Here is a 21,256-nt window from a genome sequence, read left to right on the forward strand (position 1 = left end):
TGCAGATTTCAGATAAACAGCATCGGCATCAACCATGCAAAAGCCCTGCAGGAAATACTTTACATTAATTTCTGCAATTAGGCATGGCATATTCCTTATTACATTATTTTACAATATTTTGCAACCCCAAGCATATTGAGATGTTTCACTCTATATGTAATAAATGCAACAGCATACATAACATGAAGGCAACAAAAAGCATTTATTGTATCACGATTTTAGTTCTTCATTTCCATGCTTTTCATAAAACTCTCATCCGATCCATATGATCTCCGGGTGATTGTGAGCACAACCAGGTCCAAAGAGTGATATCTGAGGCAGCATATGTAAATATGGACTATTTGTGGCCTTACTGTGCATGCATTGATTCAAGGGCAGCAGCACAACGTCAGTTATTTTGCCAAAGCAAACCATTTGTGTAGTGATCAACGAATGTTGATGTTGAATTCAAATAGCTGTAAAAGTGGTTCATTGAGGCTATAAAATATATTTGTTGTTCTTTCTCATCTAAGTGAATACTTACCGCTGTCTTTATATCTGACCTTGAAACTAATCAAGCCATATGGTAGTGTTCTGTAGCGGTGACATGTAACATATGCACATTCTACCCTCAGTATGCTGTAGGATATAAAGATCAAGAAAATTTAACATTGCAATATGTCAGTCCATGCAGTTAGAGCGAAAAGCATTTCTCCTTGCTACTATATATTACATCTCCATACAGTATGGCACCCTGAACCACATAATCAGTTTTAAGTAGCACGGGTTTGTAGAAATAGTTAAAAATACATTTTTGATTTCTCTTTTATGCCAAAAATCATAAGCATATTAAGTAATGTAAAGGTCATGTTCCATGACATTATTTTGTAAACGTCTTACCATAAATATATAAAAACTTTTATTTTGTTAGTGGATGCAGTGCTAAAAACTTGGACAACTTTCAATGGGATTTTGTCAATATTTAGATTTTTACCCCCTCAGATTCCAGATTTTCTGCCAAATGTTGTCCTATAACAAACCATACATCAATAAAAAGCTTTTAGACGATGTATAAATCTCAATAAAAAAAAATGTGGCCATGGTCACATGTTATAAACACAACAGAAACCAAAAAAATACAGTATGCTTGGTTTTTGGGTTATACTAAGCCTTATTTAATCATTTTTACTCCATGTACTATAGTACACTCTTAAAAATAAAGGTGCTTAAAACGTTCTTCACAGTGATGTCATAAAAGAACCTTTTCTGGTTCCTCAAAAAAACATTTAGTCAAAGGTTCTTAAAAAAACATTTATTCATACATTGTTATAATCTGATGAATTTTTTATCACCTTAAAGAAAGTTTTGTGAATAAAAAAGGTTCTTCATTCATTTCTGAGGGGGTATTTCATAGTAAAAAGCCTACAAGTAAATATCCAGATACTTTATGTAGAAGGAAAAGGTCCAGGTATAATAGGTCCAGGTAATTGGCCGCCATTTCTTTTTCTCCATTTTTATACGAGGTGGACACTAATGAAGTATTTCACACAACTTATGTACAGTGTTTTTTTTTTTTTTTTTGAAAACGTTAACCTCAGGGGTATCGAAAGCAAAAAAATGTGCATGGTCCCCCAAAAAAATATTAAACTAGGCATTTCTTTTTCATAATGGTCACACTTTTTTTATTAACCCTTATGTGTTGTTGGGGATGTGTTGTCTTAATTTGGCCACAACTTAACCAAATGACATTTTTTGAAAACTCAACAATTGACCGTGGGCAAATTTAACCTTTCGGGGGTTGTTTGTGGATGAAAACATCCACTAAATTAAAAAGCTGTAAAAACGTATCAGATTAATATTTTTTCAATTTTTTTAGTACAGATCAAAACTACCAAATGTTTACAAAAAGTCCATGATTTTAACTCTTTAATAGCCAAATTCATATGTGCTGTCACTGATTTGGGGATAAACACACAAAATAACAGATTTTAAATATAAAAAGTGATTGTGGACTGGATTTTTTTTAGTGAAGATTAGTAAAAACATTTGCTTTGATGCATTTTTAGTTTTTGTGCAGCATCAGATAAAAAAATTTCTCCCTCATTTACTGTTTGTGGCAGTTTTTGGTCTATTGACTTCCATTATAACGTCACTTTTTGATTGGAAAGCCATAACATCATATAAGAATGCATTCTTGATCGTGGTGGTTTTTCCTTTTGCAAAGAGTTAAAATTTGTAATTTTTACTGTTGATCACCATGTGGCACCATTAAATCTTTAGTAGCCCTGTGCAACAGAGTTTAATTAAAAACTAAATCAGAGCTTAATTTCTGCTTTGTACATTGAGTTATATGGAGTATAACAGCATATTAGTGTGTGTGTGTGTGTGTACCTGGTAATTATCACGTTGTGGGGACAGATAGGAATACCAGTGTTTTTGTGACCTTGTAGGGACATTGTGTGGTCCCCATGAGGAAACAAGCTTATAAATCCAACAGAATGATGTTTATTGAAAATCTAAGGTACAAGAAAGGTTTCTGTGATGGTTGGGGTTAGGGAATGGGGTAGGTAAGGGGAATAGAATATACAGTTTGTACAAAATAAAATGCATTACGTCTATGGAATGCCCCATAAAACAGGGAAACCAGAATGTGTGTGTTTGTGTAGGGTTAGTATTAAGGAAAGGGCACATCCCTCGTGCACCAGTTGCTGCTGCATTGGTTAGAGAAATTCAGGGTGCACTCACACTATCCAAACCGCATGGTTTGTTTACAAGTGTGATCGCTCTGCCGTGGTAATCGCGCCCTGGTCGGCTTGCAGAGGTGGGCTCGAGCCTGGTTCCCACATATAATGGTTCCGAGGCCCTTAAAAACTTTTAAGTAGATCACACTTTTACCTCCACAACATAAAAATTAAAAGTTGGATCAACTTTAGAAATTATTTCAATTGGCTAAAAATTTGAAGTTTTTTAATATGAGAAAGTTTAAGTTGAACATGTATAAATATTTTAGGTGTTACCAATTTAAAGGTATTGCGGAGGATTTTCTTTTTCTGGGTGGATCATCAAGACTATTGATCCTTCTAGTTGTCAATCAGGAGTGTTGCGCAATTGCATTATTTTTTTAAAGTGGAGAAGGCGGTTCTTTTTTAAAATTCGAGAAAATCATCTGCTACACATTTAAGTAAATTTTATTTTTAAAAAAATTATAAAATTTTATAAGTTCATAAAACGTAATTTTTAATTTGTTAAAAACATAATAGAGCTGCTTTTACTTTGTACCATGTACATTTTATATAAATTTCATTAAATACTTAATTACATAAATAATATAGTTAATAATACTTAACTATATATATATATTTTTGTACTTACATTTTTAAGTATAATCAAGTTGGATTTAGATTAACTTATAAAATGAAGTTGATGTTAAGCTAATTCAACTTTATTTTATAAGTTACAGACACTCAACACTAGTCAATTTAAAAAATGTAAATTGAAAATCCTTGTAAATGCAAGTTGATATACTTAAAAATTAAGTGCACTTTTTTTCACAGTGTAGCACTAGCACTTTCTAACTTTTACTCAAGTAAAATGAAGTACCACATTAAGTACTCCATGTAATAATACATATATGAAATGTAGTGGGTTACAATGCTTTGGAATGAAGTGAAGTAAAAGTAATTAAAAGAATATATTAATAAATTATAGATGGTTGAAAAATGAAATTTTCACTACTGTACACACAGAAAATCACTAGTGTTCACCTCTGATTTGTAATAACCTTTTATGTTCTTTACTTCAAGTAAATACTGTAGTACTGCAGTTTGACAATTAAAATTTAAATATACAAATGTTATCTAATCTTTATCAAAATTAGATCACAAAAACGTAATGTATAATATTTATAACAATTTTATGATAAAATATGTCAAATCAATAAATATGTAATGACCAATATCTCACAAATAAGAAAGCCATTGCTTTAAAGATTTAAAGTAACTTTACTTTTTAATTTAACATTTTTAAATGTTTTAATTATGTAAAAAAAAATATATATATATAATTTTTGTGTCTAAAAATATTACAAAATAAAATGAAACGAATAGCAATTTATGTACATGAAATAACCTTTTAAAAAAATAATAAAAAACATATGAGGTCGCAAGAATGAGGAGATGTCTAGCAGCAATATGTCTTACAAGCAAATACAAGACAGCTTTCTCAAGGGCATAAAGTTAAATAAACCGCTTGCCGTGACTCTGTGCGAACACTTCCGCACTGCCCTTAAAGAAACACGAAACATTACTGTTTAAAATGCATATTAAATAGCCCGCACAAGCAGTTTGTTTGATATGGGCAGGGCATAGAGAGATAACACCGCTCTCATATGACACTGCAACCCGAGCTGCAGCTCAGTTACACAGAGTAAAAGCGGATCTGATCGAGGCGCTCGGTGATCCATTGATCGGGTCTGATGCGAACATGGCAGATTCAAAGTATCATGTGTCAATTCCTCATTTGAACTCCTTGCTGCAAATGGATCCCTACCTTAAATCCTTTGAGAAGGACTTCCAGAGGAGGTAAATGTGTTTTTGCGTATTATCGCTGGATCATGGTCCCATGCCCGTCCCAAACGCACAATGACAAGCAATAATAATGAGATGTTTAATTCAATATATTAATAAGAGACAGCTGCGATATGCTCATCGCATGGATTTATTTAGCTGCTGAGTGTCTTGACATTTATTTTGAGGGGCAAATACGGATATCTGGTGGGTTGCACTAAATATGCTGATGCTGAAATGACAGTTCACTTCTGTGTATAACCTCTAAGTTAAATAATACAGCTGGGTTTTGATCGTTGAGGAAAACATGTGTTGTTTTTTCATGTATAGTAGTCTTATTATTGTTATTTTAGTCATTGCACTTGCCTGCAAAGCTTGCGTGCTTGCCGCGTCCTGTAGTTTTCAAGGTCGTCATTTTTAAACAAAATGGAGCAGGCAAGAAAGAGCAGTGTCACTTTAGGATCGTTTTATTAACGTGTGACTTACTTCGATAGAACCACAACGTTTATTTCCTGTTGTCTCTCCTGTTAACCCCCTAAGCTTAGCTAGCTTACGTCGTAGGTTCATTTTATTTATATACAGTAGGTGGGCATGGTAACGGACAGCCCATGGCCCCGCCCACCCCTATAAGTGAGGGATAGTTCAGCTTGTTGTTACTTCAAAAAATACTGACAGGTTTATACTGACTGTACATTATCCTGTTTATTATAGTAAATAATTGAACACATATATTTATAAAATAAACATTTGAAATATTTGATTAGCTCATTTGTAACCATGGCATAAGTGATACATTAAACACAAAGGTAGTATGGGCCAAGTTGAGCGCTTAGCTGTGTCTTACAGTAGCTGTTGTTTTTGGGGAATATCAAACTGACCAATCAGAATCAAGTTTTTCAGAAAGCTGTGTTATATACTTGTTGCAAATGAAAGGGTTACATTTTGCATTGTTATTATTGTAACGTCCATGTAATTTTAGAGATGTGGTTTTGTTATTAGTGTTTTTGTAGTACCTCTCATATTGTTTATGTATACTGTGTAGTATGCAGATTTTGTGCATGCATTATATGTGTGACATTAGCCATAATCTATTATACAGGGCACACTGCAGTATTTATATTTATGTTTTTTACTTTTTCTAAACAAGCTTATGGAAAGACTTATTGTTAAGTGCATTAAAAGTATTGTTTTATCAGTATGTATGTTTGCTGGGAAGCTAACCCATATGCCTTGACCTCTAGCACCATGCTAGCAAGTTGCTAGCATTGTGCTCTGTTAGGCCATTTCTCAGTAAAAAGGCCGCATCCTCCGGAGGTTGCATAATAAAAACAGTGGCACCCCCTAAAAATACACATCTTTTGGTGTGTGTGGGGGGGGGGTCTGGGAGCTACCTCCCTGAAAAAAGTTTTTGCAAGGTGGGATGTCTGCTATACTCTAATTACACCTGACACTTGTAGTTACAACAAATTGGTGCAAAAGTGTTTTTGTTACTGAGATGATGATTGTTGGAGGCAACTTGCTGAATTAAAAACACATATTTAACATATTTTACACCATATCATTTAAACATGGCTGAACTGTAAACGTGGTAGGTTTTTTTTTCAGTATTTTTTAACCATAAACCACGTGAACACATTGTATTATACACACAAAATATTTTTTTAGCAATGAAATGCCATATTTTTTGGAGTATAAGTCGCATCAGTCATGCGCTTTGAAGAGGACAAAACATATATAAGTCGCACTGGATTAAACGTCACGGTTATTTCGAAAATTATTTCACAAAATCCAAACCGAAGAACAGACATTTAATCTGGAAAGGCAAGTTATTCAACTAAACAATAGCACAAAAAACCAGGCAGAATAGGTGTCCGTACATGTTAAAGTAACATTAAAGGTGCTCTAAGCGAATTGAAGTGTTTTAGACCATAAAACATTTTTTGTTACATACCGGACACATCTCCTCACTATCTGCTTGCTGCCTGTCCGCTGATCAAACTGTAAAAAAACGCGATCTCTGTAGACAGCCCAGGCTTCACAAACGGCAATATCAACAAATGGCCAAACCTAGCCAGCACAAAACAAAACAAAGTATTCCAGCCAATAAACGACAAGAAGGATTTGGGGGTGGGGGTTGGGCGCGTTCATGAAAGCACGGAAGGGAGGGGGAGGGGGAGGAGTTAGCTACGCTCTGTCTGTTTGAAAACAGTTCAAACATCAACAGGAAGTGACGTCGCACATTATTCGCTTAGAGCGCCTTTAACAGTTAGTTACATGATACACAATAGCATACGGAACATACCAGGGAGGCTGAATGGGCTAAATAAACACGACAAACCAAATTAAGTTCAAAGGTCCCGAAGTCATTCCACATCACTGAATCTATTGAATTACATAAATACAAGAGCAGCATAGAGCAGACTCTCGCGGTTGTGGATGCTAACCGTTTCTCTTGATTCATATGAAATAATTTTGACGTATAAGTCGCACCTGCCTATAAGTTCCAGTACCCGCCAAACTATTAAAAAAGTTAACTTTTAGTCTGGAATATACAGTAGGTGCCCTTTAATACTCTAAAGCAGGGGTTTCAAACTTTTTGTGTGTGTGGACCACTATTTGTAATCAAGAATTTTCGCGGACCACCTCATAATACTCATTATAAAATATGTCTACACACAGTCCTGAATTAATCTGCACCTCTAAATAGGCTTACTAGCACTAAAACTATAACTGGCCATCACATCAGTACAACAAGTTTGTTAAAGAAAGTTTACTGCACAAAACGGCTGCCACATATTCATACACCGATCCATTTTTGAACGGCACTGAACTGGAATTTCACGGCCGAGCGCCACTGGCCTATTTTAGTAATCACACAATAACTTGACAATTAAATTTTCTTATATCAATATTATTTATTTACATATTCTTAAAATATACATATTCTTATTTTGCCTTTACACGGACCACCTGCAGTACCCTCACGGACCACTAGTTTGGGAATATCCGCTCTAAAGCCCTATTCGGACGGGATTAGTTTCACGGGGGTAGATGGTGTAATATAATTTTACCACAGGTCAGGACGTCTGTAATATTGATGGTCAATTGGCACAGGATTAAAAAAATCTCAGTAAAACGTTCAGAAGTGGGAGGGGCAACTCGATTACACAGTAGGTGTGTTTGACTTCAAGCGGCGCCACAACAACTGACAGACGGATGACATCAAAGTACAGCAAGAGTGAGTGGAAATTAGACTTCTCCGCATTTCTTGAATCACTCTCGCGGTACTTTGACGTCAGTTTCAGAAACAGTGCCTCTGAGAAGTGATTTTGACTTTTTTTTAAGTCTGTGTGTCGTGGTATTCAGAAACTGACTGGCCACTGACTTGTTTTTCTGCCTAAAATGCAAGTAAATGCTTCTTTAAGCGCTTTTATATTTGAAAGAAACCCGCAAAATGAATTATGAATTACAGTATATTTACAGCAGGTATAATTCGCACTGGATTAGATTTACCTGAGGTAATTTCTCCGGACCTTTTTACAGAAGGTAAAAGTCGCCGTAATCTTTACTGACATTGTCCGTAATGATTACTGACATGAAGCATTTGGACGGGACTAAAATACAAAACTAAGCCCGTCCGAATAGTACTTAAGACTTAGTGAAAAGTGATGGATAAGGGTGACCACATCCATATATGTATAATTACAAAGTCATTCATAATTATAGTTTTAATTTAACAGAGATTTATGTTTTGAGTAAGCACTGACATACTGTACACTAACATTGGTACTCTAGATTTTCTCATTGCTTTTGCCTAGAGACTCTGAATGCTTCCTACCAATTAGATGCCCACTTAATTTCAATACTGTGAGTGCTGCTGTCAGAAAGCTGACTGTTCAGCACCCATCATTTTAATGCATGATATGAGCAGTCTTATGGCACTGTCTTTACATTTGATTGTAATGATAACACTGCCTAATTGCCTTGTTGCACAGATTAAGTGTGCGTGGCACAGTTTGCATATTTATGACTTTACATTCTCCATTCATTAGAGCCATAGAGACCACTGACAAGTGAAATGGAGTTCTTCATTATCGTTTTAATTAACACCAAAGTCTTGAGGGGTAGCCATCGAGTTATCTGAATACACGTGCACGGTTGCTAATTTTAACCTTCTCCGTGTGACTGGTGTTCAAAAGTGGAATACTGGCATGTAAAATGTGTGTCACAGGTTGACTGAGGAAAACCACATGGGTTCAGCGAACCTCGGGTTATTAAGAAAGTCTTTGTGAAAACTTTTTAGAATGAAGATTAATAACATTTCAGATTTCTGTACTTTAATTTGCTTTGTATGAGAGCCCATAGGAATGAAAAAATTACAAATGAGGTCTCAATTGTTTCTCCTAGACCGCAAAGAGATGAGAATTTAGGCAAATGGGAATGTTTTTCTAAAAATACATGAGATGTGTATTTTCAACATTCATTAATGTTGCTTAAATATCTCAAGATACAATCTTAAAAATAAAGGTGCTCTTTAAAATATTTATTTAATACATTTTAATGAAGTCATATGATGCTATGTCTTGTTTTTCTTTAGTGTGTTATCTTATGTGGCTGTTTGGGCATGTATAAGATCTGCAAAGTTACAAAGCTCAAAGTTTTAAACCAAAATATTTTTTCTGTCTAAAAAAAGAGATTTCAACGTGAATATAATAATATATATTTTTAATAATATAAGTTCCTAAAATATAATAATATACTGTATATATGCTATACATTATTTGTGTTTGGAGAAACATTTAAAGTCACCATTTCCTTTTTATGACGTATATACCAGTAAAACAGCTTTTGAAATAAATAAATTGTGGTTCTTGATTTTATCCACCGAAAACTGATTTGATTGTTGGAAGTTGTGCCATGTTGCTAAGTGCAGATACCCCTGTTCCAGCGACATTTCTTATGAGCGGTCACTTCCGGGAGTGGAAAAGGTTAATGTTTTTAATTAAAAAAATAAATAAGGGCACGTGCATTAAAAAATATAAGTCATAACAGATAAGTAAATTTTAAAAACACTACAATAAAAGTTATTTATTTAATAAATTGAAAAGGATCAAGAAATATGAGCCAGACTTTGTCACCTGCATGAGCATCAAAGTTCCAGGGTTTCCCGCAGCACTTTTCAGTTCGGGCGGCCCACCTAAGCTGGGATACCCTACCACCTTAACTAGGTCGTCCCAAAAAAAATTCCACCAAACGCCACATGGCCGAAATGAGAGAAAGACATGGTCCGTCACTGTCTGAAGGATAACTAGCCTGTTGATAAAACATTTAATTTATTAATAATCTAGTATGTGTTCATTTTCTGTCATAGTTTCTTCAAAATTGAGTTTATTTGAGTGTTTTAAATAAAAATATTTTTATCATGACGCATACGCCCCGCCCCTTTGATTGACACGCCCCTGGCCCGCCCACCTGTACAACCCTACCACCTTAACTAACAAATGTTCTGCGGGAAACCCTGAGTTCAGTATATTATGCACTTTATTTAACTTTATATACAGTGGCAAGAAAAAGTATGTGAACCCCTTGGAATGAACTGGTTTTTACTGTGCTTTGCCATAAAATGTGATCTGATCCTCATCTAGGTTACAACAATAGACAAACACAAGGTGCATAAGCTGAAAACTTACACACAAATATTTCTAGTTTCTTGTGTCTTTTTTGACAACACCCATTAAACATTCACAGTGCTGGAGAAAAATGTAAGTGTTCCCTAGGATTTAATAGCTTGTTGAACCTCCTTTGGCAGCAATTACTTCAAGCAAGCCAGTCTGTGGTGAATTTACTTCATGCTTAAGGTCATTGTCCAGCTGCATCAACCAACTTCAACTAGCGGACAGCCACCCTGACATTAACCTGTAGGATATTTTGTTAAACTTGGGAATTAATTTTCCCCTTGATGATGGCAAGTGGTTCAGGCCCTGAGGCAGCAAAGCATGCCCAAATCATGATGTTCCCTCCGCCACACTTCACTATTGGGATGATGCTTACTGTTGGTAAGCTGTGCCCTTTTTGCGCCATAGTATTTTTCCAGAACAATTCAACTTTTGCTTCATCAGTCCATGAAATATTTTCCCAGTAGCACTGGGGTTTGCCAAGGTGCTCTTTTGCAAACGTCAGGCTCACAGCAATGTTTTTTGGAAAGCAGTGGCTTTCTCTGTGGTGTTTTGCCATCGACACCGTGTCTGTTCAAAGACTTACGTATGATAGACCATGAACGGAGATGTGTGCCAGTTCTAATGATGTCATCAAGCCTTTAGCTAATACTTGTGGGCTCTTCTTTACTTCATTGAGTATTTTGCATTGTGCCTTAAGAGTTATCTTGGCTGTGTGCCCACTTCTAGGAAGACTAGTATTAAAAGGTCTCCATTTATAGACAATTTGTCTAACTGTAGACTGATGGATGTCAAAACATTTTAAAATTGTTTTGTATCCCTTTTCAGCCTTATGGAGGCAACAACTCTGGGAGGCTGTGAATGTTCACACTGTGAATGTTTAATGAAAAAAGATACAAGAAACTAGAATTATTTGTGTGTTGTCAGCTTATGCACATTTTGTTTGTCTATTGTTGTAACCTAGATGAGGATCAAATCACATTTTATGGCAAATCACTGTAGAAGACCAGTTCATGTCTAGGGGTTCACATACTGCTTTCCTTAACTACAACATCTGATACGTATTCAACAAAACTAACTCTTTTCCTCTAATTTATGCAGTTTTCTTTAAATAAAACTGAATTTCAAGTCCAATGGAACTGAGCTGAACTTTCTATTATATATTTTTGTGATGCAACCCTTGTATTGACCTCAGTACCCTTGTACCCTGATAAACAAACACTCTAATAGGGTGAACTGGTGTGTATCACTTTAACAGAAGCTAATCATTTACAGATAGCCCTGAATATATGTTATCTGCATGAGCAAACATAGCCGACGGGCTGCCAAACTAAACCAAAACACGCAGGAGGCATTATGAATATTTGATACAGCAAATTTTCCCTGCTAGTGTATTAAGATGATGCAAACTTTTGCGAGGTAAAACTTTATGTATTAACACAACAGAGTGTTCTTTTGAGTACACAGCATAGGGAGCTAAAGTGTCAGAATTTGTACTTATTGTCAGATTTTATTGTTGATTAGACAGATGTTATCGAGACATATTTCACATTTATTTCCCCAAACACTTGCATAGCTTTACAGAAATGCGTTGCCTGGAGGCATTGCTATGATGACCGCTGAGTGAACTGATTTTTTTGCTGGCATCGTTTGCATCCTTCAGATATTTGCTATTGTTTCTTATAATAATATATTTAATAACTCCATGATGCTTGCACACTTTATTACACAAGACCCTGATAGCATTTTGAGCATTTTGTCTGTGTGGCACATTCTTCATGTTGAAAAACAGGGCCCGTTTAGATATCTTCTTCTTCTTCTTCTGCCCCGGGCAAGGCTCAAACGCCTGCCTGGACCCCAAAACTCCCCATGAATAATTGTACATAGGCAGGTGCCAACGAAATAGCTGCTCGGCTCTTGATCAAACCCAGCGTCGAAAACCTCTGAGCAACACGAGTGTTTCTTATAAGCACAATTGTCAAAATCAACTAGGTCTTTGCGGGCAGCTCTGAATCAAGCTGAGCGTCGGTTATGGGAGTGAAGAGTCAGAAATTCGGATGGCTAAAGAGACTCCATGAACTCCAGATGGTGATTGATACGCATTTCTTCTGTTCGCTCATCATTCGCTGAGGTTCATGAACGTGTCAGTTCCCTACATGTTGTCATTATGATCCATTCGGCACACATAGGACATGACTGCCTGCTTTTCTGCCTTTAAGAGAGATTACAAACAAATCTGTGTGCAATGCACCCGTTTTAGATTGAACAGTGTTCCAATCACCTTGTATTGACGCAATGTATTTTTGCTTGGTCACTGACTTTTGCCTGAGGAGAGAAAAGCTGTTTAAAAACGTATAGCTTAACAGACCCATGAAATAGCTTGTTCACAATCTATGGTTGGCGGAGGACCACTTTAACCAACCAGTTTCCAGTTTTTGAAATTAAGCCACAGTTTTATTGTTTAATAATCTGTTTCATACACATTGAAACTTAGTTCTGTGTTATGTTGACTTTGAAGTGAGTTATATAAACTGTTCAGTTGATCCCACAGAGGACAAAGTTAATACTTAGGTCTCAAATGTCTCTGTGTTAAATTCCAACCTTGTCAGTCTGTTATACCCAAAATAACAATATTAATAAGCCTGTCCATCTGTTCTTTTCACTCAGTATGTCTGTGTCACAGAGGGGCTTTTCTCAACTTTTGAAAATGTACTTCTTGCTAGAGGTCTTCCGAATTAAAATCTCACTTAATAAAAAAACACTAGCCGTGCGTTCCAGTTCGTTTTTTATGACCTTCCCTCGCTAACTTCCCTCAGTCTCTTTCACTCGGATGTACGTCATTGCTTACGTTATACGAGTGCCCACTACTAAATTAGGTTCAAAAGTATCGCCCTAAGCCCTTGATCACATGGAGAGTGGAGACCACCCCCTCCATGTGCAAAGCGCGAGTTGCTGAAGTGATGTCACAATCGTGATGCATTGTGGGATATGGAGCTGCTTGAAGTGTACATATGAAGTAGACTCACTCCCTCGGTCAAAATTAAGGGAGCGAGGGTCTGTCCATACAAACTTCCCTTGTTTGTTGACGTGTACATCTTACGCATTACTACAATTGGGCATTCAGACTATGAACAATAACAATAGCTTTTAAAACAGTTTTAAAAATCATTTAATATTAAAAAGAATAGCGTTCACTCCTCAAATATACCGATACGAGGAAGATATCGTTCAGGCCGGGTTTCCCGATTGAACTTAGCACTTAAAGGGATACTTCACCGATTTAGCATTCAGCTTTGTATCTGTAGAAACCCGGCAGTATTACTGAATGACCATGTTTCCACCCCTCATTTCCCCCTGAGAGGAGAGATATCTGCATTTTGGTTCTGCAAAAAAGTCCTCCGATGATGTAATATGACGATTTTTGCATCATCGGAGGACTTTTTTGCAGAACCAAAATGCAGATATCTCTCCTCTCAGGGGGAAATGAGGGAGGGAAACATGGTCATTCAGTAATACTGCCGGGTTTCTACAGATACAAAGCTGAATGCTAAATCGGTGAAGTATCCCTTTAAGAGCGCTTTCTACGAGCTACTTAATGAACATTCGTTCATTTACGTGCGTTTCCCAAAGATGAACGTGAAACGATCGCTCGCAGCTGGGTTTTAAGTGCCTCTTACTAGTCGCTATCCGTTTGTCAAGTGCTGAAATGTCAACAATAGAATGACTCGAATTTGTAGCAGAAGCTTGTTTAGGCTAATGATCTTCAGCCGATGTGCACTAATATTTTTAAATAAAAATTAGCTGTAATTATGCAGCTGGTTGCCAGTAACTTACTGTAGAAGATAAAGACTAAAAATGTTTCATGTTCATTTGACTTTAAAAAAACTGTTGCGAGCAAAAACATAAATGTAAAATCTACAGTAAGTTACTGGCAGCTAGTTGCCAGTAATACCCAGTAATACTGTAATTTCTACAGAATTTTTTTACAGTGTAATATTATTCATTATTGTTCAATGACTTTTTAAATGTTTTAATAATTTGTCCATAAAAATATATTTTCCGTATTTAGTTAGGACTCATCCAACTGCGAAAATGCCTTCTGCGTTTTATATTATAGATTATTATTATTGTTTATTTTTATTATCCATGTTTGATTATTATTAGGGATTATTGCATTGTACCGTAAATATTTATTTGGTTTCTTTAATCGGATGTCATTAACTTTCAAAACATTTTTTTTTTACTGTAGATGAATAATAGCAGCAATTGGTAAGAACCATTTATCAATTTGCTAGTACCAACTTTTACCAAAATTGTACCAAATTACGTTTTCCTTATTTATTAATTTGTTCAGTCATTTAAATTTGATTTCTCATTTGAATTTTAAATATATTACATTTAAGTAATTTAAACAAATAAACAAAGAAGAACCCAATAAATAATAAACATTTAAAACATTACATTATCGTCCTTGCAGGAGTGCAATTTGCTTTTTGTCCTGCAGGTGACCTTGTAACCCTGTTGTCTTACGATGCACTTATGAATGAACGATTACTCCAGAGCACTCGTAGATCTACAATGATTTTCAAGTGCTACTTAAGTTACAAAGCTTTTGGGAAACGGCCCGTAATTCTAAGATGATTTAATGCATAGGCTTATGTCCTATTTCAGAAAGTTAATAACTGGATCCCATCTTCATTCAGAAACTGGGGTTTTTAATTGCAGTTGTGCTGTCCACCGTTCCATTAAATAAACTTGTCTTATCTTTTGTGTCCATTGCGTGACGGTAGGTGGCTCAGGCTTTAACCAACAGATCGTTTTCCTTGCCATCATTAAGAGGAGATCGAGAATGCTTGATCTTGAGAAAGATTGTCTGGAAAGATATCCAGTAGGTAGTGGTGTTATTTAATATAAAACTTGGTACAAGCAAGCTGAAAAGATGTACAGAAGAGTATGCTTTGCATGCTAGTGAAAAATGCAACTTTAGTCTTCAGAGAGAGCCTCTAGCTTTCACAGATGCTTTTTTTTTACAGGAAAGGTATTCGGCAGTGAAATTGTGAAGCAACAACAGATCATTTACAGTACCTCCATTTTTGGACGCTAATATAGTTATAGTATTAACGTCCTTAAGGAATGCATCAGGAATGTCTCTAGACGCCAAGCAACTGACTTATCGACTGAAGCTGAAATTCAACTAGATTTGAATTTTGTTTTAGTTTTAACTTGTTTTAGCACCTACATTTTCGGAAATGTAGATCTGTCAGCATCAGTCAGACGCTTGATAACACTTATCACAGATGACTGAACCTCTGTCTTTACAGATTCACTTATAACTAATTTAATAAACAGATACAAAGTGCAATCCAAATTTTACTATACTGTAGACATATTTTATGCATATAGACTATATAGATGTAACTTTTTAGAGTTTTTAGGGGTGCACCGATTGTTCGGCAACCAAAATTATTTTGCCAAAAATTGGAGCACTACTAGTTTCATTTATTATTTAAAATCAAGCCATCTTGAACACCAAGCAGCGTATAAGAAAGACACGGCGGCATCACAAAAATATATAATACAAAGTTCAGCTCAGTTTTTTTCAGAGCAAAGAATGCAAAAGAAGTGCTGCACGGGGTGTAAATTTATGTTCTCTGTGCTCTTTGGATGTATGGGATAATTCAACTCAATAAATAAGGAGTCTCCAAGGAAATTGAATAATGTGGAAAAAGTTAAAAAGCCTTTAGTTCACATGGCTTAATATTTTAAAAACAGATGACAAATACACCTACGTTTTGCGGCTTACAAGCCTTCATCAGGGTGTGAGTAACAAACACAATCTCATGTTCTTTTTCTGCAGCAATTAATTTGTCAAATGATCACCTGGTCGTGCTGTGCGAGGCAGCCTGAGAAGAGAAAGTTCAAGGTATACATTAAAGACATAACTAATACAAAGTTAAATCAAACACCATAAAATAAAAATAGAGGGAATTAAATCATTGGACTTGAAATTCATTCCTCACAACTAGTTGTTTCTCAAAGAAACCTGTAAGCACGTCAAGGGACTTTAGCTCTTAATCTCATGTCATAGAACGACGAAGAGGATCAGTAGTATGTAATAAAAACTTCCTAAAACCATGACAATGATAAACACGCCTATATTAAATGATAAATAATGTTTATTTAAGGGAACATTATGTAGGATTGTGGTCAAAACTGGTACTGCAATCTCACAACTGGTGGCCAATCCACAACATGACAACATAAACATCAGCTGAGGGCTGCAACTCCACTTTTTACATGACAATATCCTTGCCAGACAACTGTTGTCAGTGATATAAGTATTTGAAATGAAACTGATTTCTTAATGTCAAGTGACATATCAGGGCCATTTTATGATTAATTGATAAACATTTCTTACATACTGCTCCTTTAACAAAAGCATTTTGTTTCCTCTGTCATCTCCTGTCAATCTTGTCCCCCTCTCTCTCTCTCTCCTCTCTCTCTCTCTCTCTCTCTCTCTCTCTCTCTCTCTCTCTCTCTCTCTCTCTCTCTCTCTCTCTCTCTCTCTCTCTCTCTCTCTCTCTCTCTCTCTCTCTCTCTCTCTCTCTCTCTCTCTCTCTCTCTCTCTCTCTCTCTCTCTCTCTCTCTCTCTCACTTCCGGTGTGACTGTTGAGCGCGAGTGGAGTTGCGGGAGCGTGGTTTGGAGTGTGTGAGTGAGTTTTTCGCCTTTTCTTACTCTTCTTGCTGGGTGTTTTACCTTTTGCTGTTAGCTCACTTACTGTTTGGCTGGGGCGCGTGCGACCGTATTTGGTACGGTCAGCATGGCGGCCCCGCGGTCACAAGTTTTGAGTAAACTCACGCGTCGCCATGGTGTTAAAGTAGCGGCTGCAGTGAGCGTAGAGGATTGTTGTATAGCTATAGGAGAGGTTGTTGGTCATGAAAACATTATGTCCGCTTCGAAAATGAACAGTGCCAATGTGGTTTTTCTTAGCTCTGTTGAGAAAGCAAATGAGGTTGTTGAAACTGGTATAGTCATTGAGGGGCTTTTTATTCCAGTACTTCCTTTATCCATGCCATCTAAAAAAGTGTTACTGTCAAATGTGCCACCATTCATTAGTGATGAAACACTGGTGAGAATCTTGTCACGGTATGGTAAAATTGTTTCGCCTATTAAGATGATCCCGATTGGTTGTAATTCTCCGCTTTTGAAACATGTTGTTTCTTTCAGACGCTTTGTTTACATGATCCTTAAAGAAAACGAGGATCTTGATTTATCGTTACATCTGAAAGTAGACGAGTTTGATTACGTTATTTATGTCACAACGGAAATGTTTAAGTGTTTCAATTGCGGAGAAGTGGGTCATTTAATTCGTACCTGTCCGAGGAAAAACACTTCGGTGGCTGGTGATAGTGATGCGGTTCAAGCTGGACCATCAAATTTAAATCCACCCGCCGTAAAAGCGAACTCAGTGGAGATGAGATTACCCGATGAAACGTTTGTTCGGGAAACAACAGATAGTTTAATAACTGGAAATGCTGAAAACACACCACTGAACGCTGAAATTGCAAAACACCCAAAAACTCGGTCTGACGCAGGGGCAGACATAACGGAAGGCAGTAACACTTTTTTGGGTTTGCAGCCTAGATTAGTTGATGATGAAAGTGTATTAGAGATGGAACAGAGTGCTTTTAAAGTTCCAATAAAAAGGAAAAAACCTGGTGATTCTCAAATGATTAAAGCAAAAAGAGTTGATGTGGAAGATCATATTGATGAGGAAGAAATGGGGAGTGGAAGTGAGTCCTCTGATTCAAGTGTTAGTTTTTCACAAAATGACTTTTCTGGCTCCAACTATGATGTAGATGACATTAAACTCTTTCTTAGAGCTACCAAAAATAAGAGAGGGGTAAATGTAAATCAGTTCTTTTCTGACAATGAGCAGTTTGTAAATAAAACTAGACTGTTTATGTCAGAGGGTTTATTTACAAACAAAGAGGTGTACAGATTGAAGAAAATAGTTAGGAAGCTCACTGCTGACAATACTAATGATGGAGAAGACAAAGTTTAGTTTTTTAACCTTCGATCTGATGTATTCACGTAGAATGGTGTTCTTTTTATTTATTTTTATTTTTCTGAACATGTGTGAAGTTAATATTGCAACGATGAATGTTAACGGAGCCAGAGAAATGAAAAAAAGAGCTGAAATGTTTGAGTTGATTAAACAAAGAAAAATTGATGTCTGTTTGATGCAAGAGACGCATAGTGATTTAAGTAATGCTATTGATTGGGCAAGAGAATGGGATGGGGTCTCTGTCCTGAGTCATAATACTTCATCCAGCGGAGGAGTTGCCATTCTTTTCGCTAAAAATTTTACTCCATCCTCTTATCAGGTGGATGAAATAGTAAAGGGAAGACTTTTAAGAGTAAGGGCCACTTTTGATAATTTTTCGTTTGTTTTTATTTGTGTATACATTCCAACGTCAGGAGTGGAAAGAGTTTTATTTTTAAACTCATTATGTTCCACATTACAGAATGTTTGTGATGATGATTACTTTTTCCTGGGTGGAGATTTTAATTGTACAATGTCAAATCTGGACAGGAACCACGTTGAGCCTCATATGCCTTCTCGAAATCGTTTAATCCAACTCATTAAGACGCATGAGTTATGTGATATTTGGAGGCAATTTAATGGGACACAGAGGCAGTATACGTGGACTCATGTGCGTGATAATATTATTTCTCTTGCTAGACTGGATCGTTTTTATTGTTTTAAGCACCAATGTAACATTGTAAGGAGATGTATGATCACTCCATTGGGTTTCTCTGATCATAGTATGGTACAGTGTTTTGTGTTTGTTAACTCTCTAAAGCCAAGGAGTGCATATTGGCAGTTTAACACTAGCCTGTTAAGAGATAAATATTTTAAGGACACATTTAAATTGTTTTGGTCGGATTTTAGGAACACAAAAGCCTCATTTAAGTCGTTGAGGCAGTGGTGGGATTATGGCAAAGCCCAAATAAAACAATTTTGTGTACAGTATACGCAAAACGTCACTAGAGAGACTAATTTTAATATGAACATCTTGGAGACTGAAATTTTAAATTTACAAAAATTGGTTGAACAAACTGGTGATCGTAATTTTGTAGGCGTATTGGCAAACAAAAAGACCCAGTTAGCAGATTTGCTGGGAACTAAGACGCAAGGGGCTCTGGTCAGGTCACGGTTCCAGAGGGTGAACCAGATGGATGCTCCATCAAAATTCTTTTTTAATCTAGAAAAGAAAAATGGGCAGAGTAGGGCAATTCATGCCTTACGTTCTGAATTTGGCACCTTTTTAACGGACCCTGCAGACATTCGAAGGAGAGCGGCTTTGTTTTATGAAAATTTATATCAAGATGAGATTGGGGATAATTTTAAAGATGATAGTACTTTTTTTGATGATTTGCCTCAGCTGTCGCAGGAAGCCAACACCGAAATCTCAGGTGATTTGAGGATGGAGGAAGTGTATAAAGCCTTACAAGGTATGGAGTCTGGGAAGGCTCCAGGACTCGACGGATTACCAGTTGACTTTTACAAGTCTTTCTGGTCAGTACTGTGCAAAGATTTGCTGGATGTACTGAGTGAGAGTTTGGCGGAAGGCCAACTACCTTTGAGCTGCCGTAGAGCAGTGCTAACCCTCCTCCCGAAGAAAGGCGACCTAACAGATATTAGGTGTTGGCGACCTGTTTCGTTACTTTGTACCGACTATAAACTGCTCTCCAAAGCATTGGCCAATAGGTTGGCAGGGGTGATGGAGTGTGTAGTCCATACTGATCAGACTTATTGCATTCCCGGTAGATCGATTTTTGATAATGTTTCTTTGATTAGAGATCTGTTTGATATCTCCAAGATGCTTAACCTGGATTTTGGCCTAATTTCGCTCGATCAAGAGAAGGCTTTTGACCGGGTTGAGCATAGTTATCTGTGGAGAGTTTTAGAAGCTTTTGGTTTTTGTCAAGATTTTATCAATCACATTAAAGTTCTCTATAGTGGCGTTCAGAGTATACTGAAGGTTAACGGTGGTTTATGTGCCCCTTTTAATGTTTTTAGAGGTGTCAGACAGGGTTGTTCATTGTCTGGTATGTTATACTCGTTGGCAATAGAACCTCTTTTACACCAAATAAGACTTAAACTTCAGGGTATTTATTTGCCAAATTGTGATGACAATCTTGTTTTATCTGCATATGCTGATGATGTAATGGTAATGATTAGCGGACAAAATGACATAGAGGCTTTGTCAAGATTACTTGTTGATTTTAAAGAACTATCTTCGGCAAGTGTTAATTGGAAAAAAAGTGAAGCGGTTTTACTGGGCAAGTGGTCAAATGGGAGACCACAATTGCCTGAAGGCCTAAATTGGGTAAAATCAGGGATTAAATATTTAGGTGTGTTTTTGGGCGACGAATCAACAACACAAAGAAATTGGGAAGGTGTCATGGAAAAAATAAGAGGGCGTCTCAATAAATGGAAGTATTTATTGCCAGCAATGTCATTCAGAGGGCGCATCTTAATTATTAACAACTTGGTTGCGTCCTCATTATGGCATAAATTGATGTGTGTTGACCCTCCTATTCATTTGATAACAAAGATTCAAGCTTTATTGGTTGATTTTTTTTGGGATAAGATGCACTGGGTCCCGCAGAGCATTTTATTTTTACCCAAAGAGAATGGTGGACATGGCTTAATACATCTACAAAGCAGATTAGCAACTTTTCGGTTGCAGTTTGCTCAAAGGTTGCTAATGGGTTCAAGTAGCTTAAAATGGTGTGCTGCTGCTTATGTGGTTTTACGTAAGACAGAAAGCTTGGGACTGGATAGAACTATTTTTCTAATGGACCCTTTGAAGTTGAGCATTTCTACCTTGCCAGTATTTTACAGGAACACTCTTAAAGTTTGGAGTCTTTTTGACTTTAAACAAACAGATAATTTGAAATCTCTCCATTGGCTCCTACAAGAACCGTTAATTCATGGATCACGTTTGGATTTATCTGAAAATGCT

At 36.5% G+C, this 21,256-nt stretch overlaps 1 protein-coding gene across 1 annotated transcript in view; it reads left to right on the forward strand.

Annotated features, from left to right (window-relative positions):
• The first annotated feature begins 4,381 nt into the window (after positions 1-4,381).
• The window catches only part of gbe1b (glucan (1,4-alpha-), branching enzyme 1b), a 185,812-nt gene continuing 168,937 nt past the window's right edge, over positions 4,382-21,256 (forward strand). The window contains exon 1 of the mRNA XM_065281611.2: positions 4,382-4,559. Within this exon, the coding sequence (XP_065137683.1) occupies positions 4,462-4,559 (98 nt within the window). The 5' untranslated portion in view covers positions 4,382-4,461. The remainder of the gene's footprint in view (positions 4,560-21,256) is intronic.

This window comes from Paramisgurnus dabryanus, chromosome 8 (genome assembly GCF_030506205.2).
Source record: "Paramisgurnus dabryanus chromosome 8, PD_genome_1.1, whole genome shotgun sequence".
NCBI lineage: Eukaryota > Metazoa > Chordata > Actinopteri > Cypriniformes > Cobitidae > Paramisgurnus > Paramisgurnus dabryanus.